The 21537-nt window shown below is 42.7% G+C and overlaps 2 protein-coding genes and 2 long non-coding RNA genes across 9 annotated transcripts; 3 read left to right on the forward strand and 1 right to left on the reverse strand.

Moving 5' to 3' along the window:
* Positions 8452-10444, forward strand: LOC8062418 (nucleolin). Its single transcript, XM_021465812.1, has 2 exons — positions 8452-9133; positions 9688-10444. Exons 1-2 carry the CDS (start codon positions 8733-8735, stop codon positions 10121-10123), a joined length of 837 nt encoding a protein of 278 aa, XP_021321487.1. The 5' UTR covers positions 8452-8732; the 3' UTR covers positions 10124-10444.
* Positions 15329-18939, forward strand: LOC110436970. Of its 5 annotated transcripts, none has more exons than XR_002454968.1 (6): positions 15329-15524; positions 16570-16782; positions 16902-17020; positions 17518-17906; positions 17991-18127; positions 18809-18939. It is a non-coding gene; the product is annotated as an uncharacterized LOC110436970 (long non-coding RNA). The 5 variants fall into 5 exon arrangements; XR_002454967.1 differs by lacking the exon at positions 18809-18939 and adding an exon at positions 18228-18367; XR_002454964.1 differs by lacking the exon at positions 18809-18939 and having other exon boundaries at positions 17518-17620; positions 17693-17906; positions 17991-18118.
* LOC8063992 (G-type lectin S-receptor-like serine/threonine-protein kinase SD2-5) lies at positions 17597-20464 on the reverse strand. Of its 2 annotated transcripts, none has more exons than XM_021464842.1 (2): positions 20326-20464; positions 17597-20229 (listed from the first exon to the last, which is right to left on the reverse strand). In XM_021464842.1, exon 2 carries the CDS (start codon positions 20220-20222, stop codon positions 17679-17681), a length of 2544 nt encoding a protein of 847 aa, XP_021320517.1. In that variant the 5' UTR covers positions 20223-20229; positions 20326-20464; the 3' UTR covers positions 17597-17678. The 2 variants fall into 2 exon arrangements, with proteins under 2 accessions (XP_021320517.1, XP_002445840.1); XM_002445795.2 differs by having other exon boundaries at positions 17597-20232; positions 20326-20451.
* On the forward strand, positions 20090-20862 carry LOC110436971. The gene is made up of 2 exons (XR_002454969.1): positions 20090-20411; positions 20595-20862. It is a non-coding gene; the product is annotated as an uncharacterized LOC110436971 (long non-coding RNA).

Raw genomic sequence — 21537 nt, forward strand, 5'->3', positions numbered from 1 at the left:
TAATTATAGTTTGTTTGCTTCGTGTATGATTGTCTACATTGGATTGCGCGTTGTTGTTTGATGATTGGGATTAGACGGTGAGCCGTACGTTGGTGACCAAGCCCAAGCTTTTGAGGACCAGCAAGCTCAGGAGAGCTTTGAGCAAGGCAAGTATAACTTGGGATCATCCTTGTTACCTATTCACTTATAACTACACATATATATCATATGCATGCTATCACCTTGTCGACCTTAGCAAAATCATAGATGATTGTTACCTGGATTCCTTGCTACCTACTTGATATGCATTTGGTGTAGATGTGCTAGTGCTTGATATAATCCATGATCTTGTAAGATGATTAATAGCTATGCAATGAACGTTAAAAGATGACAAATAACGATATGAGATCTTGTCTGTAAGTGATCACCGGGACAACAGTGCAACCATGAGGGCTATAATGGCTCTGGCTTTAGCTCAGTATGAAGAACTTTTCTAGCTTGTTAGAGGTTACCCGAAAGGGCGGAGGGGCTGAACCGACACGGGTATAGTGCGAGCCCCTGTCCCTATGTGTATAGGCTGCGCGTCATTGTGCCATTCGGAAGGGGGGTATCTATATCTGCTCGCAAAGGAAACCTTGCGGCCCTAACATGTTAGACGAACTTTTGAAAGGCTTCATAGTGATCCCTGCCGACCTCCCTAGGAAAGGGGTTAAGAGACTAGCTACCTCGGGCGAAAGGGTAAATCATGACTCATGGGTAAAGATGTACAACCTCTGCAGAGTGTAAAACTGGTATACTAGCCGTGCTCACGGTTATGAGCGGCCTTGGGGGTTCTTGCTGCGCCGACGATGAGCTTGTTAAGTTGTTATGTTCATTTGATTATCGTTTATGCTATGAGATTAATTATGCTTACACTTGATCATGGGATAAATGGATTATATATGCTACCTTGACAATTGTTATTTAACTATGAATATGCTATCCACCAATAAAAGCTAAATGCAGTCAAACCAGTGTCAGCTATTTGAGCCTCATGAACCCCTGGTTATACTTGTTGAGTACGATATGTGCTCACCCTTGCAATTTCCCAACACCTCAGGATATGATAACGAAGATGACTGGAATGAAGATTATCGTTATGAGTACTAGGTTTGGAGTCAACCAGTCAACAGTGTCCCTGTGTGGAGCTTCCGTCGAGAGCGTTGCTTACTTTATGCTATCATTTTTGTATGAGACTATGTGATTCGATATATATTCCGCTATGTAATAAACACTGCAATGGTACATTTGAGATTTGTCTACTTATGTGTGTGACTATTCCTGGGGCACATATGAGTCTTTTATGCATCCTATTTTGTTCTTAAAATATGGGTGTGACACATTTTCCTTCTGTAATAACTTCTCTCCTAAAACGTTAAAGTTGAAAATGTCTAATAACATTTTAGAAAGTGAAGAATGATACTCCTTTGTGGAACGGATGGAGTAGTATATTTGTTGGTTGATTGCATGCATATATGCTGCATTGAACTGCACCTCAATCGCGAGACAGGATGCACCAAGTTCTCACATGGCGTCCGGGTGCAGCCCGCCGGCGCAATAAGATTGTGGGGTGCAGGCGGATTTTGGGTTGGAGATTAGTGTAGTGGGGGACAACGTAATAAGTGTACACAAAAACCACGTGGCCTGGATATGTTTGGACCATATGCATGCATGCATTACCACCGTACCGCCGCCTGCGAAAACAGCGGCTTGCACAAAACCTCGTCCCGCAAAGAAACATTTGTTTTTCTATAAATTAGACAAATCATTTTTATAACAAAAAATGACACTCTTTTTGAGACGTCGTATGGTATTGGTTACCTAGCTAGTTGTGAGAAAAAGTTGCACCAGTAGCCATTGTGCTATAGAGTCAATATACAAGGTCTCATTTTTTTTTCCTTTTTTTCATTGGCGTGTACATATAACAGATCATGCATGTTGTTGAGTTATGAAGCATAAAGTAATAGCATAAGCACCTTGTTAGCTGGTTTAATTCGCTTTATCAATTATCTTTAGGGTTAATTAAAATAATCCATGGATTTCTAGAATCGAATGTGACAGGTAGGAGCTAACATGCGCTGGTGTGGTTCTAATATAACACTTGCGCAGTGGCAACTTTTCTGCCTTTTGTATGACTAACCTTTTTCTGTATATATACCGCAGGGCCCGGCTCAATCGGAAGCTACACAACTACACCAGGGAGCTAGAAAGTTTTGTGCTGTTGTGCGGTTCTAACAGCAACCCTAAATAAGAACTATTATTACTTTACTACTAGTAGTTGTAGTATCAACCATAACCAACCATCCATTTGTCAACAATTGTGGTTGCTTACGAATCATGATCCACCCTTGACAGAAAAATCTAGCTTAGCCCCACAAAGGGATAGAACGAATCCGGACTCTTTGTTTTCTCTCTCGACGACAGCTCCACTGGGGGCTCATGCAAATATTAAAACACGAGATGCTTAGAATATCTCTTGGCCAATACATGCATGCATGATTGCCATGATGAGTTTATTACAGCCACCACTTAACTTTACCTTTGCCATTTCTAGTGTTTGACTCTACATATATAATGCGCAGCATATACTTTACGTATCGACCTCTCATATCCAACGACCGTCCAACATCAAAGTCATGCACATAGTCCAAGCTATGGGGAATATACACCTGTATTTGTAGCTAGTGTCTGCCCATTATACAAGTAGGCGATGCATGTACCCATCGGAGATGAGGTTATGGTGAATTTCATCAATATCGAGATCGGTTGCTTATTTTTCTAAAGGTGCTTATAGAAATAGGATATGTGCATATACGTGTATATATGAGGGTCTATTTGGACCTCTTCCCTAACCAGCCTAGCTTGCATAATCTTTGATGCAGTCCCCACTCCCCCGTTAGCCAGGCTAAGATGATGCAAAGCCTCTTTGTTTGGTTGTTTGTGTTGCTCTAGCAAGGCTGCATCTAGCTATTGTTTGGTTGCACGGACTTTTGACCCGTTCTAGAAACAACATGTATGCCAAAAGCAACAAAGTTGCATCACGTCAATCAGGCCCGCGAGAAACGGATTTCAATCTCATTTTTGTGGAGCCAGGTTGATAGAAGAATCTTGGATGACCTGAGCCTCACCCAAGACACCATACAAGCATCCAAACAACCATTTTTTGCCCTAGGTTCCTTGTTTGTGGTTATTGCGGGTTAAAAACCATGTCCCGAACCCACATAAGACCTTGTTTAGATGCACTCATATCCACCTCAATCCATATGAGTTGAAATGAATTGGGTTGAAACTTAATTTAATTTTCACCCTAATACACTCCAACACATGTGGATTTAAGATGGATACAAGTGCATCCAAACAAGCCCTTATGTAGATAGTCTACACAGGTTGTGTGGGGTCATATACGGCCCATTATGAGGTGTAGTAAGATTAACTCTTTCACATGTTCCAAAAAGAAATATAGGTCTATCATCACATTGCAACAAAAAATTGTGTGTGTAAGATCTAATAGGGTAAATACAAAGACCTATCTTTTAATTCTTTCTAAGTACAGACATATTGTTATATAAATACAAATCTTTTGTATTATATCTTTGGAACGTGATAAATATCTAAATAATATAACTACCAGCATGCATGTGTCACTTTCCAACAAATCAAGCATGAGGTTAATACCTAATACTACAAACATTTTCTCCATTTATCCTATTTTTAAACGACAAAGTTATATAAATTTAATTTGTCCATGCATCCTTACATAACTTAAGTTTTTTTAGTTTGACCAGATATATAAAAAAAGAACATCAATATTTATAACACTATAAAAGTATCATAGATATTGGTGCTCTTTAATTCCTATAAAATCCAGTCATATACTAAAAAAAGTTTGACTCTAAGAGTCTAAGATGACAATTGTAGAAATTGGTCATTTGGAACAGGGAGCATATGTATTTCGTATAATACATGTGATTATAACCATTGATATCTAGTTAGATGGACAGTCCACAACAATTTGGGAGTAACGTTTTATAGAACAAAATCTGTTCAGGTATTTATTGAATTAAAAAAATACTAGTCAAAGCACAGGCCGTACGTGCCACCAAATACCCACGGTTGCTGCCCATCGAGGTGCTTGTATTTGTCGGTCCTCACACTTGCTATCTGTTGCGCCGATGAAGATGTCTCGGTCCACTGCCAATAACACAGAAAAGGACAATTAAGACCCGACGATAACATAGTTTTATGAAATCTCCGATGCAGCGCGAAAGACGCGCCAAATAAAATAAGTCAAGACGGGATTCTCTTCCAGATCTCCGTGCCAACATTAGGTCATTAGCCGCGCCACCTAACATACATGCACGCCCTCGTTGCACATTTGCATTTCGCTACAACAACTACAGCGTGATATATGATACAGTTCATAACAACTTTATAAACTGTATTTTTACCAAACAATTTTTTTCAAAATAGTTTTATAGGTGAAGCTATTTTTCTTCTTCTCTCACAAAGACATGAATTAATATGAAGCTGAAAAAATAGCTTATTCTAGCTCTTTCTCTTATTTCTTTCTTTCTTTCTTTCTTTCTTTCATCTATAGATGAAGCTATAGGTGAAACAGTTTTGCTAAATAACTTTTTTAAAATAGCTTAGTTTTACCTAGAAAATTGCTTATGAAGCTCTTTTCTAGAAAACAACTTCACTAGTAAAGTTAAACTGTGCCAAAATATGCCATAATAGCAAGCTTTTATTTGTGTGTTGTAGCAAGGGGTTTAACTTGTCGCGTGGTTATCTGAATGACTTATGGATTGAAGAATTATTTAGCAAGTACGCTATGTGTTTAAATTTGTTTATTTATTAAAAAATATATTTTTAAATTTATTTGTGAATACAACTTTGTACTTTGCTTGGATAGGTCTAATTTGTATGAATACAAAACGTTTAGAGATTCATTAATAACCATGTCATGTGTTCCAATTCATTTTAGATTAAACTTCGATCCATACCATATATAGCATTAAGTCTCTTTCCTGCCCACTTCTCCTCTCTCTTCCCTCTGTGTTAACTCCATGGAGTTCTTGTGGGTAGGGGGCCTCTGTGTCAACTCCATGGAGCTCTTGTGGGTAGGGGGGCATGAGTCCCCATGTTGGGCCCACCCCTGCCATCAATTATAGTGAGCGATGAAAATCGAATAAACCTTTTGTTGTTTAATATTAGAGAAGTAAATAAAAGATACATACATAAAGGCACATATAGATGCTACAAGGTCTGTCGCACCACATCCTACTACATTGCCAACAACAGCTATGAGGCAAACCTTGAACTCCTATCATGATCCTCCCTAAGAAGGTGGCCTCTTACAAGGCCCTCTTCGTCACCGACACCACGGGGTTCGTTCCTGACGTTGTCCATGGCCTCGCATAGTGCTGTGGCAACTTCTCGACGCCTCCATCTACGACGCCGGCCTCACGGGCGCCTTGGAGGACGCACGACAACTTTGCATCTACGACAACACCGCCATCGTCTACTACAATGGCTCAACAACTACGTCCTTCGCTACTTCAACCAGGACTTTCTCTTCGACTTCGACACCACCGATGGGACTTGGCAAGATCGTTGCAAAACAGCAGCGCCACGAAGAACGGCGATGACATCGTGTCCTCCTTGCCGGGACCCAGGCTACTCTTCGATGCCAACGTTAGTGTACTCGTGAACGTCGTCGCTGACGTCGCCACGAATTCCTCCACCAAGTTTGCCACGGGGTTGCTGCAGCTGGTCGTAGGGGAGCCTTTTGGCCTAGCGTAGTGCACCCGTAACATGGCATTGAACGACTGCTGAAGTTGCCTCGCCTACTACTGACTATGGCGTCAAAAGTTTAAGCAAGAGAAAGACTGGTCCCGTAACTTGGTTAGACTTCTTGTAGTGGAACCTCCCCACTCCAGGTTCTATTCCTTCTCATCAACAGCAAGACATATATGAAGACTTGGTCAATATCAAAATGTATCGGTCCAAACTAATTTTCTCAGAAGTGCTCATATAGAGAGGTAGATTGTTTGTGCTTACGGTGAATATTGTGTATGTAAACATCTATGTCTAATATTTATTTATTTTTTTGGTTGGGGGGGGGGGGAGTAGACCAAATAAGAGCTAAGTAGTCATCGATGATAATGGTAACGCGAGGCCGGCCAGCTCGATGGGGGTCAACATACATACATAGTACTCACATGGATGGATGTTTATGAGGATTAGCGCTCAATCGGTCATTATCATCTCTATCCTATCCATTCATCATCCATGTCGGTCTCACCAGCTTTAGCTAGTCGCATTATAATATCCCAACGTACAGTTCCTTTTGTGGAACCATGCACCGGCCAGTTGATTTTTTTAAGTGTGTTCTCCATCAACTAGTTGTGCTTGTTAATTGGCAGTATAGCAGTAGGTCTGCCAAAGTTTACTTTGTACTCGCGATGATTTCTTAGGGCAAAGTCCACTTTGATCTATATCGGTGTCCTCACGCGGTCGTAGTCCGTCGGAAACGAAAAGAAAAGCGGCAAACGGTTCCTTTTTTTTCTTGTTCGTTCTCCGCCTTGTTTAATTTCTTGGTTAGCGTATTCAAACCGGCTACACGGTACATGGTCATTCACTGTATAGATATGTTAACCAAAACAACTCCGTACAACATCACGTGCTCCGGTCACGTGACATCTTGCCTTGATGTGGTAGAGAAGTGGGGATGTACCGAAATAATCACCGGACGGTGTGACAATGTACTAGGGTGAAGAGAGATATGAAATAAAATGTATTGTGATTTTTCAAATATACTTTTTTTTGTCCTGAAATAGAATACATTGTGATTTTTAAAATTTATATTAAAATATAATATATTCTACGTAATGACTATTTTTTTATTTGGTAAGATTTGTTAAAAAAACTATAATATTTAAGAAAAACTTTATAATTAAAATAATCTATGGATACATTTGTCCTTTGATTGTTTTCTTAAACCATGTTGAAATTTATAAAACGCATAGGGAGTACGTCGGTGAGTGATTGTTGTCGGAAAAAAAAAAGAAACCGAAACCAGAGGCCGTCTAGTTGAGAGGCTGATGATACCGGGGAACAGGATCTGGATGGATGAGGTGGTGAAACCCGCCGCGGCGGCCGGAAAACCTATCCGCCGGCAGCCGTCGCCGTCCCGTCACTGTCCTGGGGAAGAAAATTAGGCCAGTTCTAAAAAAATTTGCAAAATTTTTCAGATTCTCCGTCACATCAAATATTTAGACACATGCATAGAGTATTAAATATATATGAAAATAAAAACTAATTGCACAGTTCGGTCGGAATTGACGAGATGAATTTTTTGAAGCTAGTTAGTTTATAATTAAATAATATTTATCATATATAAACGAAAATATTATTATTCCTATTTTTAAAAAAATTGGAACTAAACAAGGCCCCGTCCGGGCAAATACCAAAGCTCGCGCGGAACGGATCATCTCACGGTCTCGCCCAAACTACCCAACCCAGCTGAATCATCATCGCTCTCGTGACGCCATTGCGAGCCACGCCACGCCACCACGTACGTACGTCGTCTCGATCGTCTCCAGGGACACACCAAGCCGCAAACACAGGCTTTTTTGTTTAGTTCCCAAAAATTTTACAAAATTTTTCAGATTCTTCGTCATATCAAATCTTTAAACATATGCATAAAGTATTAAATATATATAAAAATAAAAACTAATTGTATAGTTTAGTCGGAATTGACGAGACAAATCTTTTGAGCCTAGTTAGTCTATAATTAAACAATATTTGTCAAATACAAAAGAAAGTGTTACTATCATATTTTATAATTTTTTTTGCAACACAGACCAGCACCAGCCACGTCACCCGCGTACGTACGTATACTTTATTACATACATAAATACGGTGTGTGTGTGCTGTGGTCTTGTTTAGTTTTCAAAAAATTTTACAAAATTTTTCAAATTTCTCTGACTATAGTTTGCGAGACGAATCCTTTGAATATAATTAGTCTATAATTGAACAATATTTATCAAATACAAACAAAATTACTACCGTACTTATTTTGCAACCTGCGTTGCACTGTAGGTACATCGCCTAGGTGACGTGTCGTGTGCCCGCAGGAGTGGGCCATGCCGAGCATGTGGCACAGGTACTGTACTATACGGTAGGAAAATACAGGCCGGCCTGGACTGGACGTGCTGCTGCTGGTTTTCTCCCTCCCTGGACCGAGCCCACGAGCGGAACGCGGGGGCCAGCGGGCCCACGCGGCAGCGACCGACAGAGACCGGCCACCTCATCCACCCCACCCCCACCAGGTGCGCCGCACCTCGCCCGCCGCCGGTCGTCTCCGTCCCTCTCTCTCCCTCCCTCCGTATACAATTCCACTGCGGGGCAGGGTCCAGCTCCTTATCCTGTCCCCCTCCCCGCTTTCCCTTCCCTGGCCGTCTCCCCCTCCCTCCCTCCCCGCCCACCCACCCATCTCGCGCTCGCTAGCTAGCTCGCGCACCGAGATTTCTTGCCTGCTCGGTCCGCGCTTCTCTTCCTGCTCTGCGTGCCGGCAGGTCCATCGGTCGGTCGATTCGATCCGGGTGCCGGGGCCCGAGGTGTGCCGAGGCGGAGGCTTTGCCTGGTTGGATTTGTTGTTTGATCGGTTGGTTGATTCGGTTGTTAGGCTGGTTGGTTGGTTGGTTGAGGGTATGTCCACGGCGGTGGCGGCGGGGGTGTCGCCGGCGCACGGCGGGTTCAGGCGGTCGGGGAGCGGGAAGCCGGATCCGGAGGAGGCGGACAGGATGAGGAACGCCAACGGGTTCTTCTCCGTCCCAGACGAGGAGGAGGAGGAAGAAGAGGAAGAGCATGAGCATGGCGAAGCGGCAGCGGCGGCGAGGAGGGAGGAGGACGAGGAGGAGGAGGAGGAAGGGGCGCTGTCGGAGGCCTCGTCGATCGGGGCGGCGTCGTCCGACAGCTCCTCTATCGGGGAGAACTCCGCGTCCGACAAGGAGGAGGATGAAGACGAGGAGGAGGTGGAGAGCAAGGTGCAGGGGCTCGGCATGATGGGGCTGGCCACGCTCGAGTCCTTGGAGGATGCTCTGCCCACCAAGTAAGCTGCTCTTACTCCTCTGCTAATAAATCCCCCTTCTTGATCTACTAGTAATTGCTACTGCTTGGTAGAGTAGCTAAATATCCGATGCCAGTAGAATTTGCTTCGGCAAAACCGCTGCTGGAGATAACATGTTTAATGGATAAATATCCGATTTTTTGTCTTTTTTGGCTACAAAATAATGTTCTTGTAGCGAAAACATCAAGGGTGGTTTAGATCCCATTCCAGTAGAGTACTAGCTAATAATGATAAGAGTTGCTCAGAAAAGAGAAGTTTTTTTTCCCCAATCCAAGGTAGTAGCAGTAGTAGTAGTACTCTACCACCCATGGCCATTTGGTCAAACTTTAGCGAGCATGCTGTTCCTGTTCATCGTACAGCTAACGGTTTTGGTGTCTCAGCTAGAAAAATCGAATCGAAGTCGAACAAAGCAAGTGGTTTGATCAAGCTAGCGAAACCATGGATCTAGTTTTCCACCAGCAATGCATTTCGCTGCTGATTCTTCTGCCTAATTATAATTACTCATCACTAACAATGAACGAACGAACGAATTGCAGGCGGGGCCTGTCCAACTTCTACGCGGGCAAGTCCAAGTCGTTCACGAGCCTGGCGGAGGCGGCGGCGACGGCGGCCGCCAAGGAGATCGCCAAGCCGGAGAACCCGTTCAACAAGCGCCGCCGGGTGCTGCAGGCGTGGTCGCGGCGCCGGGCGTCGTGCAGCGCGCTGGCCACCACGTACCTGCCGCCGCTGCTGGCCCCGGACCACGCCGTGGTGGAGGAGGACGACGAGGAGGGCGCGGACGACGAGGACGACGACGAGGACGAGGAGCCCAAAGGCGGGCTCAGGAGCAGGAGGCCGCCCACGTTCCCGTCCCCGCGGCTGAGCGTGCACGCCACCGCCGCAGGCGGCCAGGGCCAGATGGGGAGGAACAGCTCGTTTAGGTCGCCGAGGTCCTTCTCCATGACGGATCTCCACAGCGCCGGCTACGAGTAGCCACTGGCCAGCAGCCAAGATTTAGAGCAGAGCCTCTCTCTGGTTCTTCCTCCTCCCTCCCTCCCTTCCCCGTCTGTTGATGCCGTAGGTGTGAGAGGTGCTGTTACTGGTAATGCTGCCACTGGTGCTATATAATCATCGCCAGTCATCAATCAAGATACATATAAAGAAGAGACTCCATTTCTTGTGCTCGCTACCGTGTCGGCATGAATTGTGCTGATGTTTCTGAATGTCGCATGAACACTGCTCTGTCAGTCTGCCTGAATGTCGCATGAACATTGTTGTCTGAACAAACCAGCTCAAGCAGCATCAGGATTTCAAGGGCTGTGCCCCCGGAACTTGAACTAACCATGGCAGCAGCATGTGATAGCCCCACTGATCCATACTACTCGTTTCGTTGTGAATCGGTCATTAGGAATGAGCAATCATAATCATCAATCATGCGTGCCGAGAAAGAACAAGAAAGAAAGGGATGAAAGAATATTCAGGAGATGATGATGATGAGTGGTCTCTGCTGTGATGCTCCCGTTCTCGTCTCTGCGGCAGCTGATGCTGTTGTTGGTGACTTGTGGCCTTGTGGGAGAAGACAAAAACGGTGGGTGATGAGTCCTAAGCCGCCTGCCTAATCTCATCTCATCTCATCTTAGGCCTCGTTTAGTTTGAGAAAAATTTTGGATTTCGCTACTGTAGCACTTTCGTTTGTTCGTGGCAAATATTATCCAATCATAGACTAACTAGGATCAAAAGATTCGTCTCGCGATTTACAGTTAAACTGCGTAATTAGTTTTTGTTTTTGTCTATATTTAATGCTTCATGCATGTGCCGTAAAATTCGATGTGACGGGGAATCTTGAAAATTTTTAGAAACTAAACAAGGCCTTAGTGTTAGTTGTAGTACTGTCCAGTTGTTCGGAGGGAAGGGAAAGAAAACGCTCTGCTGACACCATAACATCAGCAACAAACAGGGTTAGTGAAGTGAAGAAGGCAGGCAGCGACAAATCTAAGCATACGGCACGAGGAAAAGGGATCTTTTTTCACAAGGCAGCAGTAGCTTTCTCTCCAAAAGGAGGCGGCCCAAGTGTGATAGCACAAGCAAACTCCTTCCTTGTAGAAGAGCAATGGCCAACGGTATAGAAACCAGCAGTAGGTCCAGTGGCACAGTCCATGATTGACTTGTTGTAATGTTGAGGGTTGTTTGTCCATTCGCTCACCAGCAGTATTTTCTGTCATGGCTTATCAGCCAAACAACATAAGATGTTCATTTCTTAAAAAACAAATGTAAAATAAATGGAATATACTACTCCTTCCGTCTCTAAAAGAATCAATTTTTAGAATCCGTGTCAGTCAAATTTTTTAAAGTTTGACTAATTTTATAAAAAAAGTAATAACATCTATAACATAAAATGCATATTTTATAAAAATATATTCTATAATAAATCTAATAATACTAATTTGATATTATAAATATTTAGTTAAAATTTAAAAGGTTTAACTTATAGTAACTCTAAAATTGATTCTTCGTGGATGAAGGGAGGAGTAGAAACTAGCAACCACGAGTTGCCACGTACTAAACGTTTCACGAAGCAGACTTGTGTGTGTGTGTTTGATAGTAAAAAAAGTTGTTCTTGTGCCGTGGCTTTGGGAGGTGTGTGAGCGACGAAAAGAGGGAAGAAAAAAAAAAAGAAACGAATCGCGGGCACCGACCTTGGTGTTAATCCCGGATCCTACGTCGTCTCGTCTCCCCGGACGGTGGCATCGGTTTCATCGTATCGGTGGACCGGCGGCGGCGGCGGCGGCGGCGAGGTGTCGCGGGAGCCGCCGTTTCAATTTTTGGAGGGTTGCTTGCTTAGCTGCTAGGAGGATTATTTATATTAGTATAAAGATAGCAATGGCAGTGTTGTTTTAAGGTTTCCAAGGGACGGGATGGGGCGACGGATGCGATGCCATGGAATGGAGCATCCTATGACTCTGCGCTGCTGTACTCCAACATGTTTGCTTCCATTATTCAAAAAAAAAAAAAAAACCCCAAGAAACAAGCTTGTTTCCTTTAGCTGACGCCGGCGATGCCATGCCATGCAACAGAGCATGTGCCATTAGAGTATCTCTAGCGGTTAGAGAAAATTCTAACTCCAAAACTACTTATTAGAAAAGATACAATATATGTTTTGGAGTTTTGAAGGTTTTTCCTCTAGTAAAATGAGAAAATTCATTCCCAAATAAAAAAAATAGTGGATTCAGAAATAAGAGGTTTTCCCTTTATTTGAGGAATGGGAGTTAAGATTTGAGGGACCGATAAAAAAATTTTCTCATTAGAATTGAATTTGAGGAACTGCTGACAAGATCTCTAAAACAATTGTTTTTTCTCATTGAGGGTTAGAAAAGGGGACTACCGAAGATGCTCTTAGGCTATTTTTAGTGGGGGTTTCATGACTTTATTTCCAAAGCATTCATATTTAGTGTAGAATAAATTTATCCCCATAAAACTCTCTATATTTTTATAAAACTTTTATCATCTCTTTTTTCATTACTATAGTATCATATCAGCATATTTAGTGTCCATGATTAAACACTATTGAAATTGACCTTAGACGAGTATCCGTGTTGTTTGTGTATACGTATACTACGATGTAGTACATGTATTTATTTAGAGAGGGAGGGGGATGGGGATAAGGTGTGGGCTACGAGGAGAGAGAGGGAGAGAGAGAGAGAGGGGAACGGGAAATGGACCTTGTTTAGTTCCAAAAAATTTTGCAAAACAGGTACTGTAGTACTTTCGTTTGTTTGTGAAAAATATTGTCGAATAATGGATTAACTAGGCTCAAAAGATCCGTCCCATCAATTCCGACCAAACTATACAATTAGTTTTTATTTTCGTCTATATTTAATATTCCATGCATGCGTCTAGAGATTCGATGTGACGGAGAATCTGAAAAATTTTGCAAAATTTTTTAGAAACTAAACAAGGCCCAAGGCTGCTGCACCTGCACGGATGCACGTTGCAGCGGGTGTGGTGTGGTGTGGATGGATGCATTGGAGTTAGGACGACTAAGCTTGTTTCCTTTAGCTGACGCCGGCGATGCCATGCCATGCAACAGAGCATGTGCCATTAGAGTATCTTTAGCAGTTAGAGAAAATTCTAACTCCAAAACTACTTATTAGAAAAGATACAATATATGTTTTGGAGTTTTGAAGATTTTCTCTCTAATAGAATGAGAAAATTCATTTTCTAATAAAAAATAGTGGATTGAGAAATAAAATGTTTTCTCTTTATTTGAGAGCAAGTATAATGAATGGCTGTGAGCCAGCGAAATCTGACCTGGCAGGAGCGTAAAGGAGAGAGTACAGATCAAACGTTTCGCGAAACGACGACCTGAAGTGGGCGGATAAGTACGAGCTCCACTCCTATTGGCTGCTCTATTGTTGTGCTAGCTCTGCAGTGGCTGTATGTGCGGCAGCTGTCGTTGCTGCATTTAGTTAGAATCCACGCTGGACTTTATTTCGCCTGCTGGCGAGCGGTATCATTGCGCTTGCTCTGAGGTGTGGAAGGTAGGATTTGAGGGACTGATGAATTCTTTTTTCATTGGAGTTGAGTTTGGGGAACTGCTGATAAGATCTCTAAAACAACTATTTTTTCTCGTTGAGAGTTAGAAAAGGAGACTACTGAAGATGCTCTTAGGTTGTTCTCGGTGGGGGTTTCATGACTTAGTTTAGAAGACATCTATATTTTGAAAACAGTATAGAAGAATTTTATCCCATAAAAACTCTTTCTACTTCTATATAACTCTTGTCACCTCTTTTTTTATTATTATAGTGTCATATTAGTATATTTAATGTCTATAAAACTTCGATTAAACACCATTGAAATTGACCTTAGGCGAGTATCCGTGTTGTTTGTGTATACGTATACTACGATGTAGTACGTGTATTTATTTAGAGAGGGAGGGGGATGGGGATAAGGTGTGGGCTACGAGGAGAGAGAAGGAGAGAGAGAGGGGAACGGGAAATGGACCACCCAAGGCTGCTGCACCTGCACGGACGCACGTTGCAGCGGGTGTGGTGTGGTGTGGATGGATGCATTGGAGTTAGGAGGGACTAATCTTATCTTATCCTATCCTGTCTCGCTAAAAATACTCGGCGTCCGTACGCACGGCGAGCTGGCCCATCGAGGCGGCGAGGACTAGACTCCTCTACTCCTACGAGGCACTTGCACCCTGAGCCCTGTCTCGGCTCGGGGACCCCACCTGCCAGCCTGTCTTTCTAGCCACGGCAAAGCAACTCTCCAAGCAAGTGGATCATGAGTTCATGATGACCAGTGGGTCACCATATACTTCCCCATGTTTTTTTTTTCGCTCTTTAGTCCCGGCAATGAATTTTCATGCTTTTTCACGCTCCATTTGCGACGCTATATTTCCTATGTTTTTTTATATGAAATAAATACTTCAGCAATATTTTTCATGTTTTTTCTATAACAACATTTCAGTATCAACATCAGCATAATCTAAATTTCAGCGAAACGAATAGAGCTGACAGTTTGTGACAGAAGAAAGTCCAAGCTAAAGTGCAGCCTACTCCTATTGCTACCAGCCTACCACTGTGCCATATTAGAGTGTCTGCAATCGTAACACTATCTCTAAGCTGATAAACATGGAGAAGAGAGACTACAACAAACAGCTCTGAACGTTATGCTCTGAACCAAGCAGCTACCTAAAAAACTATGGCATGACCAACCTAGGGTATGGCAAGTAATGGTCACTAACCAAATAACTGCCTAAAAAACTATGATATGACTAACTTAAGATGTGGCCAGCTATGTTCACCAACCAAACAGGTCTGAAATTTTGTCTGGTAGAATTAGGATAAGCCAAGGTTTTGGTTTGCTCCAAAACTTGCTGACATCTCACATTCAGTTTATTTGTCTATCTTTTGATTTTATTTCTTTACTACACTTTTGGTCAATTTTTTGTCTAATTTTTTAGCAACTCTTACTTGTTATTTTTTTTAGAAAAAACAAATACATTTTGGTAGTAATAAAACCACTAATAAACCAGAAAAAGCGCTATGCTAAAAGAAAAACCCCAGAAAAAGCACTATAGTCCACTGCGCGAAGCAAGCAAACAAGCCCACGACAATCATGGACTTCTTTGATGCCCTACAGAAAAAGGCCCGTTAGATCCGAGAGGCCTAGCTCAACCCAAATAATGTTTTTCAGGCCACAATGGAATCACCGACCACAGTACTAGCAAGTAGCAACCTTCGACGACGAGGAGCCAACGCTCCCGGCACCGGCGCCGGCGCCTCTCCAACAGGGAGAGAGAGGCGCAACCGGCTGCTACTACGAGCACCCCACGGCGGCGGGGAGCAGGACATCTCCTTTGCGCGCGAGTGGCGGCGGACTAGTCCAGGTGAGGCATGCTGTGTGTTTTACTGGTCGGATCGGATAATCGGCAACAAATTTAGATGCCATTGGACACGGCATTCCAAATTACCTACTCACTTGGCACTTGTGTTAAAGTGTTTGTGATTGTGGGGGTTTAAATGTATGTATGCCCCCAAATCTTGCGAGAGCAAGTACTAGGAGGAGAATGCCTTGGGTTACATGCGGCAAGTGCTGACTGAAACCGTATCTGAATGTCCTCTATAGTGTTTGGTCAGTTATCTTATCTATTCCAATATCCAACCATATGGTTTATTCAAGGAGCCGACTCGATAAGTGTATCACTGTGGTGAGAGTTCTGCTTCCAAGCATCACCGGCACTTTTACAGAGTATATTGTAGCAGATAACCTGTTCTTCAGATGTGAAAAGAAATTTAATGAGAAATTGTGGCATCTGAAGATACAATGGTGGACAGAGAGAGAAAGAGGGAGGGAGATTATTGGCATTGCAATTTGCAAACTGAACTTTATGATATTTAAGGTCTTTTAGATGACCGATTTGACTTATCTGATATGGATGCCTCATGCCTGGCATTCAGACAATGTATGTCCCTTATAATAAAACTGGCATGTTTTTTTTTGTTCTTTTTGTCAAATTAGGCCACTACATATGAAAACCCACACATCTTTGTATTTTTAATGAACACATTTAATCAGTACTTCTTAGCTTTAAATCCTGTGACTTGATTTTGTTTTAATCGTAGTGACTTGTGTACTACTTCTTTTGCGTTTGTATGTATGTAAAAGTAATGAATTTCATCTGTTCTTGTTAATACAAGCCTCAAATTCAACTATCCAAGTTGATTATTTTACCTTTTCACCAAGCATTGCTGACTACATAAGTCAAGCATCAGTCATCAGCCATGCAGGTGATAACCAGATTATACAATGGCAGTAGGTGAATCAGATGTATTACTTGTATTTGATTGTGAAGTCTTAACCTATTTATATTGGTTGCTCTAAGAATATTTGAAGCAGATGTCACACTGATCATAAATTTCTTTGTGTTCCAGTCAACTCTATCCTTTTTCACATGAAAGTAGAGAGATTATCTGTGTTAGCCATTTTGTCAAACATCCGGGAGAGTTCCAACTCTAAGCTAAGAGCATTGGATAGCACACTGTTTTCATTCAATCATGACAAGCTGAAATGAAATGGTTGTAGAAGGATGATGATATTTTATTTGAGAACCAGTTGGTGAATGGATCAACCGATCCTAACCCTGGGTATGGTGTGTTTTTTTCGTTCTACAATCCAATGTCTAATTGATGTCACTTTGTGCAGTAAGCAATCTGCCCCATTGCTTTCTACTTTGATGACCTTCATGTAACTGTGCACTTTGCAGGCTGAGAAGGTGTTTGCTTTGGTGGGTGACTAACCAAGAAATACAAGGACGAATCTTGAAATTGCCAGGTTGAACTCCCAGATTAGTGTTGCCGTTGGGCTTCCTGAATCATCACTGAGGTGCCAATCTTGTCTGCTAGTGTTTGTTATAGCTATGGAGATTTGACATCCTGTTATTTCCTTGCATAGTTGCATGATAAGGTGATCCTAGTGACCTAAACACACAAATAATGATGATGCTTTGAAGCACCTGGCTCACTTAAGAGATTTCATACGATGTGATTTCATCTGCGAGGAAGGTGGCCAGGTGATCTGTCAATGCTGCATCTGTGTGCTTGCTCGCATAAACTAACCAAACAAAATGTGCAAGTAGCTAGACATACTAAAGTGCCATTTCCAGTACCAATAGGGCTGTAGAATATTCTTTATAGTCACGCTAAATATTGTGCATGTAGATGTTATATACTCCTGATAAATCTTTACCTCGAGTTTGAGCAGACAACTTTTCGATAGAGTATTTCTTGGATACTGGGTAACATATTGCTTGTGTGAGGGGTCGGCTTGGTTATATGTTTCTGAGATGATGTAAAATTAAATTACACTTTTTTCTATTCCAGATGTAGCGAGTTACAACTTCACTGGGAAAATACGACATTAATTTGCAAAAATCATTCTTCTTATGCTATCTGAAACATACTTCCAAATTAGAAATCAGATAAGGTACAGAAGCAATTACAATATGGATGTTCCTTCTATTCATTACTGGCAGTGATACATTTCATCTTGGACCAGATAAGATTGATGCCAGTGGTGGAGCTGAATATGCTGATTGATCAGTTTGAACAGACAATACTGGATCTGAACTGAAGAAATTGTAATCTATGGAAGTTTCTACGGTCATTGTACCTTCAAGTACCTTGACTACCATTGACATCAACGGCCTTCGACTGCTATCATGTTGCAAGCACCACATTGCAAGCTTCATCATTTGAATAACTTTATCCTGGTGTGTGACCATGTCATGACTTTGTTTGTCAATCATATCAATCAGCCTGTTGTTTTGAGCCTTTTCTTGTAACAATGTGATCAGATGGATGCTTTCCTCAGGCTGAGAATTATCGATATTTTTTCTTCCACATATTACTTCCATAACAACAACTCCAAAGCTGTAAATATCAACTTTTTCGGTGATTTGCGACGTTAACCATTCAGGCGCCAGATACCCAGGTGTGCCTCTCATCACAGTCACTACTTTGCTTTGATCCCTGTCTATGAGCTTCGATAATCCAAAATCAGCCAATTTAGCATTGAAGTTGTCATCTAACAGAATATTCTGTGGTTTAATGTCCAAATGAGCAATTTTTCGCCGGCACTCCTCATGAAGATAACATAAGCCCTTGGCAATATCCATAATGATCCTACACCTGGTGCTCCAATCAAGAGGGGCATTATTGTGGCGATAATATATCCACCGATCGAGGGAACCTCTAGGCATATATTCATATACTAGAAGTCTATGTGCTTTCTCTACACAGAATCCTACCAGCCTGACAAGATTGATGTGCTCAATGCTACCAATCGTTTCAACCTCTGCCAGGAATTCTTTCTTCCCTTGTCTAGCGCTCTCCAAACGTTTCACGGCAATTCTCTCTTCATTTAATTTCCCTTCAAAAACTGAACCAAATCCACCCTCCCCGAGCTTTTGACTGAAGTCTTCGGTGCATTCTCTCAACTTTGCGTAAGAAAACCTCATTGGTTTGCCCGGCAATTGATCAAAATCAAATTCTTCGTCTATCTCATGGTACTTCCTCCTCTTTTGTACATAAAGAGTGACAACAATGAGAACCAGTACAACACCAGTAACACCTCCAATTATAGCGCCTAAAATTGCCTTCTTTTTATTTGCAGTAGTTGCAGAAGGGGAGGGGCTAAGCTGCACCTTGAGGTAAGCAGAGGAGTTGTAATGAAGAATCTGAGGTTGTACTGATTGCAAGGAGAAAACCCTCGTGACCCACAGGCAGTCACCATTGGACTCATTCTGTCCATATGTGAACATCACGGCCTGGCAGGAACAGTTTTTCAGGCATGCTTTCTTACAGTCATCGCTGTTTCTAGCATTTGCAATGGTGTGGCTTGTATTTATATCAAAGTATGAAACATCTTTTAGGGTCAAGAGCTCATGGTGTTGAATTTCTTGACAGGAGATTGGAGTCAGAGGCATGCAACCAATATTCGGCTTCTTCCCATCGATTAGCTTGAAGTAGCTTGAAGTAGAGTTACTCTGGAAGGGGCAGCTGCATTGCCCTCCTGTGCATACCCCATACTCCCCACAGACTGTCGGGAAAGCACAGTCATCATCAGGATACATCTTGATCACATTGGACACCATGACCCACTTTGCTTCAGTGTTAGACCATTCGTACAACCTGAGGTGTCCGTCACTCTCAAATCTCATATATTGGGTAGACTTTGCTTCTGGCAAGGGGATGCTTGAATATGGATCTGGCGTGGATTGCACAAAGATACTGAAGCTGCCATTCGTTAAGGTAAACAGTGTTGGCTGGTTTCCTGTCTTGTTTTTGGTCACCAAGTTTTTGGTCACCAATCTCGAGAAGTAGGGCTGTGGTGGTGTGGAATCAACATAGGCATACAATCCATCATGGAGGACAGTTATATACAGCTGATTCTGTGTCCAGTTTGTCGTAGATGTATTTGCAGTGAGCCTCATGCCTTCCAGTAGTGACTGCCCAGGGACAAGTGCATCTGTCGGATGTTCAAACGACTGCCATACTGTTGCATTCTTCTGATCAAACAGCACCAGGTTGCCCAGCTCTGTGATCATCATGCCAGCAATGGACCTGCCTGCAGTGCCACTCGACCAGACGCTAGCGCCATCAGCATCACGGAGGATCAGGTTGCCATCCCCAGTAAGCTCGAGGGTGGCATTCTCCTTAACAGGGTGGACCCGGTTAGCGGACCAAACTACCTGTGGAATTCCGTTGACTACAGAGGTGATGCCGGCACCGCTGTTGGTGTAGACGATGAAGACAGCGAACAGGAAATCACCAGTGTCACAGGGTGCGGAGGGGCAGAAGAACCCTGCGGCGAAAGAAGGACCATAGAAGGCAGCCTTTGGTGACCGGAGAACAATGGCCCGTACGATGGAGCCATCAGCGTAGGTGATGCTGTGCTTGAGGGAGGCGTTGTTGTTGGTCCACAGTGTTGAGAGGTTGGCGGTCGGGTAGTCGGAGAGCTGCCCGGTGATCAACGGAGTTGCAGTTGCAAGCAGCAGCAACAGGAAGAGGAGATTGGAAGGAGCCATGGCACAGCTGCTAATTATTGGAGGTATTGAGGAGACGGTAAGATTCAGTTATAATCTTGATGTGAAAAGTGTTGTAGAGATGAGCTTACAGTGAAGAACCCACCTGACTACGGGCTCGACGGGGCGGCACCAGTCGCCGGACCTGCTGCCGGCATGGATGGGGTTTGCCTGCCTGCCTGGGGCACTGAGGTAGCAGTCAACCAGTCTCCTTCTTCTCCCTTCGCATATTTGTTTGTTCGCATCATAAAGTTGAGAACCCCACTTTCAAAAAAAAATAGACAACCACAACCAAACCACGGCCACGGCACGCGGTGTTTTGGTAGCTGGATTGGTTTTAGACTTTGAGTGTTTGACTGTTTCCAACTACTGCAGCGTTTGACTGTTTCGGCACGCGGTGCTGGCGAGCAGTGGCTGTGCCGATCGAAGACATGGTCGGCCGTGGCGTGGAGTCTAGATCGTCAACCAGCTTCGTCATCCATCGTCTATTTTAGTTTGATGATATGATCTAAGACAGCATGGAAAGTACGTAGATGAGATCATATATTTATTTTTTTTTGTTATATTTTGGGTATGGAAAGTACTGAAAATAAAGGGACTATTTTATAGGCTAATAAGTTGGTGAAAAAAGAACAGTAGCCTACATATGGTCTTATGGTTTTTGGTGTAGGCTACTGCTTTTCATTCAGCACCAGGGGTAAAATAGTCTTTTCGTGTAAAACCCCGTTACCTCAGCAAACTAACGGAAAACCAAGCAAAACTCGAATCTGGGCCAAATAACTAAGTTCGACCAGAAAAGGCTAAGAAACTAAGAGGCACTTCTTTTAGGGCCAAGATAATAATTCTCTCTATAATATTTGGGACATGGTACTAAGAAAGCATGGCACACCAAAATTTTGAGAGTGAACCACCAAGCAGTTATTTGAAAAACTATGACATGACTAACCTAAGGTGTGCCAAGTTATGGTCACCAACCAAACAACTGTCTAAAAACTATAACCTAGGGCATGGCAAGTAGTGCTCACCAACAAAACAAGCTAAAAATCTTTATTTGGCAGAATTAGTAGGATAAGCGAAAGTTTTAGTTTGCTACCAAAACTTGCTCACATCTCACATTCACTTCAATTTATTACATATATTTTTTTTTTGTCTTTCTTTTGATTTTTCTTTAATAAACTTTTGGTATTTTCCCCAATATTTTAGCAACCCTTACTTGTTAATGTTTTATTAGCAAAAAGACAAATATATTTTGGTAGTAATAAAACCAATAAACCAGAAAAGCACTATAGTCCAGTCATCCAGTGGCGAACCAAGGGAT

The sequence above is a fragment of the Sorghum bicolor genome, chromosome 7 (assembly GCF_000003195.3).
Source record: "Sorghum bicolor cultivar BTx623 chromosome 7, Sorghum_bicolor_NCBIv3, whole genome shotgun sequence".
Taxonomy (NCBI): Eukaryota; Viridiplantae; Streptophyta; class Magnoliopsida; order Poales; family Poaceae; genus Sorghum; species Sorghum bicolor.